This window comes from Gigantopelta aegis, chromosome 12 (genome assembly GCF_016097555.1).
Source record: "Gigantopelta aegis isolate Gae_Host chromosome 12, Gae_host_genome, whole genome shotgun sequence".
Classification (NCBI taxonomy): domain Eukaryota; kingdom Metazoa; phylum Mollusca; class Gastropoda; order Neomphalida; family Peltospiridae; genus Gigantopelta; species Gigantopelta aegis.
The window spans coordinates 30,003,999-30,016,316 of NC_054710.1; the positions used below are offsets into that span (position 1 = coordinate 30,003,999).

Here is a 12,318-nt window from a genome sequence, read left to right on the forward strand (position 1 = left end):
ATGCTCACCTGAGTTTCTTTGGTTACAGGAACGAATCTCCTCAGTGGACCATTTTCTGAATGTGTTTTTCAGTCCCAACCAGTGTCCCATGACTGGTATATCAAAGGCCTATCAAAGTACATATAAAGTATATAAAAGATCCCTTGCTGCTACTGGAAAACTCTCTCGAGTTATTGATTTATTGTGCCGAGCACACAGCATATTAACATTCATCATCAAATATGTATTTTTCTTTTGAATTTCCCGTTTGTTCAGTACAGTACTGATGCAGTAGTCGAGAACACAAAATAAAAGTCGACAGATTGAGATAGTAAGTCGAGCACTCAGGCAATCTACAAAAAAGTCGAGCACACAATATTATACATCGAGAGTTTCGGATAATAAGTCGCACACTCGAAATAATAAATTGAACGCTCAAGATGATAATGTCGAGCATTCAAGATAAAAAGTTGAGCACTCGAGATAATAAGTTGAGCATTTGAGCTAATAAAGTATATACAGACATACCTACTTTAGGAATGCATTACATTTTATCTAAAATGTCTTGTGTGCCATTATTTCTTTCCATAAGTATATACATCTTTAGATTACCGATTCAATGACAGACGTCCGTAAATATTTAACCATTAATCAGTCCCTCTCACTGCATGCATGACTGACATATTTATACATGAAAGTGGTATTGAAGGAACGTCCTTCCATATGATGCCATTAAACTGCCCTGCCCACTTTATATTTAATTGACGTGATACATTGTATAATGTGACTGAATCATCAACCCACACATTTCATGCACTAAAATGTATTGGGCGAATTGTATTGCAAAATACATACCCTTGCCTCTTCAGCCATGACTGACATCATTGAAACAATGCCATGGCTACACAGGCAAACACACACACACACACACACACACACACACACACACACACACACACACACACACACACCATCACTTGCTAATCAATGTGTTAACCTTACAAAGACGTGCATTTGATTAAAATGTACACATATCTACAAAAGTCTCTAGCCACGAGGCTATTTGGCTACATGTGTCTTATCACAGTTATTTCCGCTAATGCATGCCATCGAGGATACATGTTTAAGAAAGAGTTCCATGATAAAAAGCCAGATAAAGTTCCTATCGCTGTGAGAAGTGGCGTCACCCAGGCTGAATGTATGACCACGTGTTACCAGAGTATACAGAACGGTACAGACTGTGTGGCGTTTTTCTACAACGTGGTCAGCAAGTCGTGCTTAACTTACAGCAGATCGAACAACTGCGTGCCTTTTCCTGAAGATCTTGGGTCGAGTGGATTTGGTAAGTACACGGAGGACACATAATACATGAGTTACCGGTTGTTAAAAATGTCTGTCCTGAGGGAAAATGAAACTTATTTTACAAGGGACATAAAGTTGATAATAACTGGTACCGAGTTTTTTATTCTATGTATTACCTCACTTGTCTTTTTTAAAAAAGGTCCATGTGTATATGTAAACAACTTTACACACTGTCCTCAGTATTGCTATAATTATGTATTTTATGCATGTTCATAGATAATTTTCAAAAACCAAAATTATATTTATTCTGCTTAAAGGGACTAATCTGACTGTGTCACCTTGTAAAATGTTTCTCACTGAAACACCAGTGTCTACAGTGTATATTCAACACGTTTCCGATAGTCTTTAGAGTTTTGGATACTCCTGGAGCTGGGAACTTTTTTGCATGAATGAGAGGTCCGATAAATCACCCTCCATATTTGACCTCTGTTGACCTTGAAAAATTATTCAATCTAACACGTCTTTACTTTATTTTATAGGGAACACCTACAAGCTTCATTGTGGTGTGTAAAATGCAATGATATATTGATATGTCGCCAAGATATGTCAGTAGTCAGCAATTTGCTGTATCCCCATAGGCTACTCTTTTTAATACGTAGCAAGTATTTGCCATTAGCAAAAGTACATACCTAATGTTTGATATGTAAGTTGTGGAGAACTGTATGGAAAGAGGAAATTTACTTCATCTACATAGGGGAGCCAACTGAGACTCTTCGCACCCAAGGTGGATCCTCTGTTACCGAATGTTTAAAATTATTTAAATTTGTAAATATATATTTAATGCCTTTGACATATTCCAACGTTTCAAAGCATTTATTACAAAATGGGTATTTTTTATTACAAAATGGACACCTATTATTTATTACAAAATGGGTCGTTTTCTATTACAGAATGGGCACGTACGTTTATCACAGAATGGGTGGGGTTTTTTTTTACTTATTACAAAATGGGTTGTTTGTAATTACAAAATGGGTCGTTTGTTACAAAATGGGCAGCAACAGACGTTCCCTGACGACGTAATTTTTTTACATTCATCGATAAAGGAATAAACTTCCGCTGCTACCACGGACATTTCATTATTTCTCGATGATATTAAATGTTCAGTGACCATATGACAGACTGTCAACTAACCCTATAATTCATTAACCCATTCCATTTTGCAGCGGTTTAGTTAGTTAGTTAGGTAAGTAGGTACGTGTGTGCATAAGTGTATGGATGGTTCATGTATTGTTCTATGACTAGTACTTGCAACTTTTTCACGTAAGCTAACTACATCATTTTCATCTCAATCTCCTGACAAACTGAATGCACCTGCTGGACATCACTACAGTTAATCACCGTGGCGATATGAAGAAATACCAAACACCAGAACATTTTCATCTCAATCTCCTGACAAACTGAATGCACCTGCTGGACATCACTACAGTTAATCACCGTGGCGATATGAATACATACCAAACACCAGAACATTTTCATCTCAATCTCCTGACAAACTGAATGCACCTGCTGGACATTACTACAGTTAATCACCGTGGCGATATGAATACATACCAAACACCAGAACATTTTCATCTCAATCTCCTGACAAACTGAATGCACCTGCTGGACATTACTACAGTTAATCACCGTGGCGATATGAATACATACCAAACACCAGAACATTTTCATCTCAATCTCCTGACAAACTGAATGCACCTGCTGGACATTACTACAGTTAATCACCGTGGCGATATGAAGAAATACCAAACACCAGAACATTTTCATCTCAATCTCCTGACAAACTGAATGCACCTGCTGGACATTACTACAGTTAATCACCGTGGCGATATGAATACATACCAAACACCAGAACATTTTCATCTCAATCTCCTGACAAACTGAATGCACCTGCTGGACATTACTACAGTTAATCACCGTGGCGATATGAAGAAATACCAAACACCAGAACATTTTCATCTCAATCTCCTGACAAACTGAATGCACCTGCTGGACATTACTACAGTTAATCACCGTGGGGATATGAAGAAATACCAAACACCAGAACATTTTCATCTCAATCTCCTGACAAACTGAATGCACCTGCTGGACATTACTACAGTTAATCACCGTGGCGATATGAAGAAATACCAAACACCAGAACATTTTCATCTCAATCTCCTTACAAACTGAATGCACCTGCTGGACATTACTACAGTTAATCACCGTGACAATATGAAGAAATACCAAACACCAGAACATTTTCATCTCAATCTCCTGACAAACTGAATGCACCTGCTGGAAATTACTACAGTTAATCACCGTGGCGATATGAAGAAATACCAAACACCAGAACATTTTCAGCTCAATCTCCTGACAAACTGAATGCACCTGCTGGACATTACTACAGTTAATCACCGTGGCGATATGAAGAAATACCAAACACCAGAACATTTCATCTCAATCTCCTGACAAACTGAATGCACCTGCTGGACATTACTACAGTTAATCACCGTGGCGATATGAAGAAGTACCAAACACCAGAACATGTTCAGTCATGAGCAACATAATAGGTTGTACTACACGAGTATATGTGTGTGTGTGTGTGTGTGGTTGTGCTGTATGTGTGTGGATGTGTGTGTGTGTGTTTTTGTTTTGTGTGTTGTCGTGTTGTGTGTGTGTGTACGCGTGTGTGTGTATGGTTGCGTGGCTGTTGTGTGTATGTGTGTGTGTGTGTGTGTGTGTGTGTGTGTGTGTGTGTGTGTGTGTGTGTGTGTGATGTGGGTTAGTGTGTTTGTGAATATATGAATGTGTGTGTATGTGCGTGTGCCCACGTGTGTTTGTTGGCGTCTGCGCGTTCTAGTATGCATGCACTCTCGGTCAAGTGCATGTACTGGCTGACTGAATGGTTAACGAAGCAGTAGGTTGCTTGTAATTAATATAGTTAACAGACTACTGAATGTCAAGCAAATCGATGTAGTAGGTTGCCATCTAGTTAGAATACTGTTTGTTTTTAATTAATTTAGTGAACAGACTACTGAATGTCAAGCAACTCAATGTACTAGGTTGCCATCTCGTTAGAATACTGTTTGTTTGTAATTAATTTAGTGGACAGACTATTGAATGTCAAGGAAATCGATGTAATCGGTTGCCATCTCGTTAAAATACTATTTGTTTTTAATTAATATAGTTAACAGATCATTGACTGTCAAGCAAATCGATGTAGTAGGTTGACATCCTGTCAGTATATAGTTTGTGGATTTAAATAATTTAGTTGAAAGACTGTTGAATGTCAAGCAAATCGAAGCAGTAGGTTGCTATCCCGTCAGTATATAGTTTGTGGATTTAATTACAGACTGTTGAATGTCAAGGAAATCGATGTGGTAGGTTGCCATCCCGTCAGTATCATGATTGTGTTTAATTTAGTTTAGATTCACTAACATTTTCTTTTCTTTTCTTTTTTCTTTTTCTCAGTTCTCGATATTAACCTACCCACACTGTTACCGGAATGTCTGCCGTCAAGTGTTCTGGAGATTAATACGAGGCAGAATCCAGTGGTTCGTATTTTGCATTAGCGAATTTTTCGAGAGTGATGGATGATTGGTAAATAATGTTTTTACGACAGTTACGAGTGACTGGATAGTGAATGTTTTAGTATCAGTTAATATGACGACAGTGTTAAGTGCACGTGTTAGGTAAATACATGTTTTAGTATCAGTTAATATGACGACAGAGTTGACTGCAAGTCTTTTGTAAATAAATGGTTTAGTATCAGTTAAAGAGACAGTCCTGAGTTTGCTGCATTGTAAGATGTTTCCTACTAATAAAATAGTTCTACAATTAGACTTACATATAGTAACGATTTCTCTTTCTCAGCACGTGCCCACGTATAGTCCGGTGCTGGAATCGAATTAAATACGGTTCTCAAAATGCCTTGCCGAGTTCGGCTACCCTTTTCGGTCGCAGACTTCAAAAATCAAACTTCAGTATGAAAAACTCACAATCAACCTTCAAGTAATCACATAAGAAGTTCTTTTTCACAGTGTTTATTTAAGGGTTTCGGTAAATCATCCACATTAATTACAGTTAAACATCAAAGTAACCAGGATTTTAATAGGTTTCATGATTGACATTGAGAGGTCCATATTACATGCTAGTTATTCAAACTTCCCACAACTCAGCCATCATTTAATTCCCCTTCCTCAGTTCCCTTCTCTGAAATTCAAATAATCGTCTTTCGATAATATTTCAGAATCCTCTCAATTGTCAATACAAAATATGTCTAACGATAGCTCTAATGTTTACAGAAATGCAATGCGAGACGGTAGCATTTCTTGAACTAACGGAAATACACTACCCTTTAGTTAATAGATTACACAATGAATAACTATCTTATCATTGCCGGTACTCACATAATAAGTCTAAAAACAATTTGGAATAATGAGAGAGAGAGAGAGAGAGAGAGAGAGAGAGAGAGAGAGAGAGAGAGAGAGAGAGAGAGAGAGAGAGAGAGAGAGAGAGAGAGAGAGAGAGAGAGAGAGAGACCCACAATAATCATGCACACATGTTGTACCTTTGGTTAAAAAACCGCAAGTGAATCAGCTGGTTCACAATCCTTGCATTGATGCATGGAATGGCTCTCATTGGTCAAAATGAATGACATGACATAAATCGTAAATGGCGATTGGTTAACCTATCCGAACAATTCTTCGTGATAAACAACGAAGATTATCGACTTAAACTTAATTACACCAAAGATTACCGAAAATTATACATCGCTACGACGTAAATTATATAAATAAAATAAACAATTCTAAATTAATTATCTTTTCAAACGGTATCCCAAAATAATCGGTAATTATTATTATTTTCAACAACTCCCAATTTTTTTTATAAAACTTAATATTAAGTGTAAAATCAAAGTCTAAACATTACAATATTATATGGTCTCATGCCACACTTTTGAAAATCAAAGGATCTGAATGATCTTTTTTGTAACTTTACAAACCAATAATCTGATTCATAGAATGGCTGATTAAAGTGCTAACAGTGTGCTAGAAGATGTTAGTATACGAAATGCAGAGACCGATAATAAAAGTAAGAGACCAAACATAAAAAGAAAAAGGACTGACAATGAACCAGATTATTCAGGAAAATAGATCGGAAATATACACATTTGTTACAATATTAAAGATATTTCCTTGTTTAGAATATCAGTGTCTGTATATTCCATATGTTTCTGGTCGTCGTAATATTTATAAGAAGCCCAAACCTGATTTTGTCTTCAAATAATTTTGTACCCACATATTTTAGGAAATAAAATGAAATTTAACCTAGTACAAATATTAGAACGATCAGAAACGCGTCTAATATACAGCCACTAATATTTTATGCAGAAAAATATATTTCATATGTAATTACAATCGTTAAAAAGTCTCTGTTATTCGATATCATCTTAAAAATTACAGCAAACTCAGGAATGTCTCTTTAACATGACGACAGAGTTGAGTGCACCTTTTATGTAAAAAAAAATGTTTTAGTATCAGTTAATATGACGACAGAGTTGAGTGCACCTTTTGTGTAAATAAATCTTTTAGTATCAGTTAATATGACGACAGAGTTGACTGCACGTGTTGTGTAAATATATGTTTTAGTATCAGTTAATATGACGACAGAGTTGACTGCACGTGTTGTGTAAATATATGTTTTAGTATCAGTTAACACCTTTTTGTGCTTATTGTATATAATGCAGATGCCTTTAAATGTTCTAAAATGATAATGCTGGTAGTTTCTCTGCTTTTGATAAACCTCAGTTACACAAGCATCTCAGCAAGGTGAATTTATTATACTTGTTGTTGTTGTTGTTGTTGTTTTGTTGGGTTTTTTTGTTTTTTGTTTTGTTTTTTAGGGTGGGGTTGGGGTGTCTGTTTTATTTGAGTGACTGTTTGGTACATCAAAGGTTGTGGTATGTGCTATCCTGTTTATGGGATGGTGCATATAAACGATCCCTAGCTGCTAATCGAAAAGAGTAGCCCATGAAGTGCCGACACCGGGTTTCCTCCCTCAATATATGTGTGGTCCTTAACCATATGTCCGACGCCACATAACCGTAAATAAAATGTGCTGAGTGCGTCGTTAAATAACACATTTTCTTCCTTCATGGGATATCACAACAGAGTCGGTTGTTTGGTATTTAGTATCTGCTAATATTTTGAAAGTGACGGGTGATTGGTTAAAGTTTGTCTTTGTTTGACGACACCACTAGACCACATTGATAAGGGTGATTGTGAATACAGTTGTAAGCATCAGTAGATATTACGACAGTTAAGAGTGATTGTGAATACAGTTGTAAGCATCAGTAGATATTACGACAGTTAAGGGTGATTGTGAATGCAGTTGTAAGCATCAGTAGATATTACAACAGAGCCGGTTGTTTGGTATTTAGTATCTGTTAATATTGTGAAAGTGACGGGTGATTGGTTAAAGTTTGTCTTTGTTTGACGACATCACTAGACCACATTGATAAGGGTGATTGTGAATACAGTTGTAAGCATCAGTAAATATTACGACAGTTAAGGGTGATTGTGAATACAGTTGTAAGCATCAGTAGATATTACAACAGTTAAGAGTGATTGTGAATACAGTTGTAAGCATCAGTAAATATTACGACAGTTAAGAGTGATTGTGAATACAGTTGTAAGCATCAGTAGATATTACGACAGTTAAGATTGATTGTGAATAAAGTTGTAAGCATCAGTAGATATTACGACAGTTAAGGGTGATTGTGAATACAGTTGTAAGCATCAGTAGATATTACAACAGAGACGGTTGTTTGGTACTTAGTATCTGTTAATATTGTGAAAGTGACGGGTGATTGGTTAAAGTGTGTCTTTGTTTGACGACAGACCACATTGATAAGGGTGATTGTGAATACAGTTGTAAGCGTCAGTAGATATTACGACAGTTAAGAGTGATTGGGAATAAAGTTGTAAGCATCAGTAGATATTATGACAGTTAAGGGTGATTGTGAATACAGTTGTAAGCATCAGTAGATATTAGAACAGAGACGGTTGTTTGGTATTTAGTATCTGTTAATATTTTGAAAGTGACGGGTGATTGGTTAAAGTTTGTCTTTGTTTGACGACACCACTAGACCACATTGATAAGGGTGATTGTGAATACAGTTGTAAGCGTCAGTAGATATTACGACAGTTAAGAGTGATTGTGAATAAAGTTGTAAGCATCAGTAGATATTACGACAGTTAAGGGTGATTGTGAATACATTTGTAAGCATCAGTAGATATTACGACAGTTGAGAGTGATTGTGAATACAGTTGTAAGCATCAGTAGATATTACGACAGTTAAGAGTGATTGTGAATAAAGTTGTAAGCATCAGTAGATATTACAACAGTTAAGAGTGATTGTGAATACAGTTGTAAGCATCAGTAGATATTACGACAGTTAAGAGTGATTGTGAATACAATTGTAAGCATCAGTAGATATTACGACAGTTAAGAGTGATTGTGAATAAAGTTGTAAGCATCAGTGGATATTACGACAGTTAAGGGTGATTGTGAATATTGTTGTAAGCATCAGTAGATATTACAACAGAGCCGGTTGTTTGGTATTTAGTATCTGTTAATATTGTGAAAGTGACGGGTGATTGGTTAAAGTTTGTCTTTGTTTGACGACATCACTAGACCACATTGATAAGGGTGATTGTGAATAAAGTTGTAAGCATCAGCAGATATTACAACAGAGACGGTTGTTTGGTATTTAGTATCTGTTAATATTTTGAAAGTGACGGGTTATTGGTTAAAGTTTGTCTTTGTTTGACGACACCACTAGATCACATTGATAAGGGTGATTGTGAATACAGTTGTAAGCATCAGTAGATATTACGACAGTTAAGAGTGATTGGTAAGTGAATGTTTTTAGTATCAGTGGATATCACAGCAGTGACGATTGTTTTGAATTTAGTCTTAGTGACCATTTCGAGAGTGACGGATGATTGGTGAATACATGCTTTTACTACTAGCGGATTTTACGACAGTTAAGAACCGGTGTAGGACGCAGGGAGTGGGGATGAAGCGGGGCATGTGCCCACCCCACACACTAGTGGTATATATATATATATATATATATATATATATATATATATATATATATATATATATATATATAAATTACATAATGAAAATATATCTGTATTCTTATTGGTAAAACATCAGTCACATGACCTTCCGTAAACAGTGATATTGCCCTGAGACGGTCCCACCGGTCCATAAAAAGTGATACTGCCCCGACCAATGAAAATAAACACGAGACAAAATGCTATCCAATTAATGAGTAGGTAACGTAATGCAACGTCAACCGTAATTCTAATGTAAACAAACACAAACTTGTGGCAAAACGCTTTGCTATCCTTCAGCAAAAAAATAACATCTTTAGTGATACTGAGTTTAATTTTGCAAATACAACAAAAACAAGGTCAGTAATGGGCAAATTGTGTATGGAATATATGGCAGATTTAGAAACGTACATGATACATGAAAATGCATATGGAATCGGCATTCAGGATTTTATGTTACGATAGATAGATAGATACACACACACACACACGCACACACACACACACACACACACGCACACACACACACTGACACACACACACACACACACACATACATACACACACAGACACACACACATACAGACAGACACACACACACACACACTGACACACACACACACACACATACATACACACACAGACACACACACATACAGACAGACAGACACACACACACACAGTCACACACACACACACACACACATACACACACACACACACATACACACACACACACATACATATATATATATATATATCTATGAAATGAGTTGGAGTTTTACTCAAATATAACCCGAAGATTAACTTTCCTTTATAATTTAACGTCATCACATAGGTCCATCCGTGGAAACGCGAGTTTGTTTTATTCCTCGATTAAGATAAAAATGACGTTGTAAGGGAACGTCTAACTGATGACGTCACTTTGTACTGTCTTATTGAGCGTTATGGTTTAAGAACAAAACAAATAATTCAAAATAAAATAAGAAAATTTAGTGTTGTTATTAGTAAGTACGTTTCTCGCAGTAACCCAACCCCCCCCCCAAAAAAAAAAAAAACCCACAACAACAACAAACAAACAAACAAAAAACACTACAAAAAAAAACAACAACGAAAAAACCCAATATCTATTTACTAATGTTCCAAAGAAAATAAGGTTATAACTAGAGTTCGGTCCAAATATTCGAATATTCGCTCTCTAATTTGCTATGCTAAATATTCGAATATTCCAATAAGTACATGTGCATAGCTATTTCTTTGAACTATAATGACTGTTCTGCATACCGTTTGACACATACATTCAGTTGGGAACTCACAGCTTATCTCGACGTTTATAACAGACCTATAACAGACATTAATTGTGTCATTATATGGGTGTCTGAAAATCTTTAACATTATTTTCGATAACACAGGAATGGAGTTCAATATGACGAATTCAAATAATATATACATAAAAAAGATAGAAGGAAATGTTTTATTTAACGACGCACTCAACACATTGTATTTACGGTTATATGGCGTCAGAGATATGGTTAAGGACCACACAGATATTGAGAGAAGAAACCCGCTTCTCGCCACTTCATGGGCTACTCTTTTCGATTAGCAGCAAGGGATCTTTTATATGCACCATCCCACAGACAGGGTAGTACATCCAACGGCCTTTCATATACCAGTCGTGGTACACTGGCTGGAACGAGTATATACAAGAATTCAAACAAGAACTATGCGATCAATTCATACATCAGTAGTTTCTCGGTTATCAAATCTTTGAAACCTTTTTCAAAGCGAAATTTTACTTCTAAACCTATCTGACGAGATTATCGCATCGAAATAGATACTGAACTGAGAAGAAGAAGCTGAAGGTAGATGGTATATAACAACATTAAAAAACGTGCTGTGTAAACTTTATAGTACTGATATTGGAAATGAATACCATTATTTATTCAACTGTGAAAATCAAAATATTGAAACATTATAACAAACATATAACAATACTATAGAACGAATCTTAGCGTGTTAAAAATGAAAGGCATGGTGATTTGTTTGTTTGTTGTTGGTTTTTTGGGTTTTTTTTACGATGCACCATTGTTGAAAAAACCCACATTGCTCTATAAAAAAAACAAAAAAACAAAAAAACAACAACTGATCTTGTGAATTACAGCTGCTCTTTATCACCTTTTAGCTGGTTTGATTACGTACCCTGTGCCCATTGCATTGTCCTCTACGTATTGTAATGCGTTTGTGTTGTTAAATAAATCCACCCGAATCCGTTCAATCGGCAGTTTAAAGCACGTCTCGAAAATAATTTAAAAAAAAGTAATGAAACATTTAAAAAATAAAAAAAAACATTAACAAAAATAAATTAGTTCTTTTTTTCTTTTCTTTTTCTCCACAGCTGGACAGTGAGCCATAAGGAATTACACAAGTCACATACCGATATTGTGCATAGGACTGGAACATCAGACTTCACTAAGTTCATAGGCCACATGCTGAACTGAAAAACTTCATGTCTGTTCAACTATCAGGACACTAAAATGTGATCACTGTCATATGTATTTACTATTTTATGAATGAAAAAAATCCTAATTTCTGTTTGTTTGTTTGTTTGTTTGGGAACACAGACACGAGACGATCGTCTTCACAAACAAAGACGTTACTTTAAAAATTGAAGATCCTGTACAATTACATTGTTTAAGTTAACATGACGTTGTGTCGGAGAGCAGAATGGAGTGTGGACTATTCACTATGGACTCACTTGGACAGCATCTCACTCGTACAATATCACACACGAATAAAACCACTGTATTGTTTTTATTTTATTTAAAAGATTTATTTGCAGACAACCAAAATCATACAAGAACTAGGCATT

The 12,318-nt window shown here is 35.9% G+C and overlaps 1 protein-coding gene across 1 annotated transcript; it reads left to right on the forward strand.

The window, feature by feature from the left end:
- Positions 1-919: 919 nt before the first annotated feature.
- Positions 920-12,037, forward strand: LOC121386695. Its single transcript, XM_041517688.1, has 3 exons — positions 920-1,321; positions 4,792-4,874; positions 11,845-12,037. Exons 1-3 carry the CDS (start codon positions 1,003-1,005, stop codon positions 11,860-11,862), a joined length of 420 nt encoding a protein of 139 aa, XP_041373622.1. The 5' UTR covers positions 920-1,002; the 3' UTR covers positions 11,863-12,037.
- Positions 12,038-12,318: the final 281 nt, after the last annotated feature.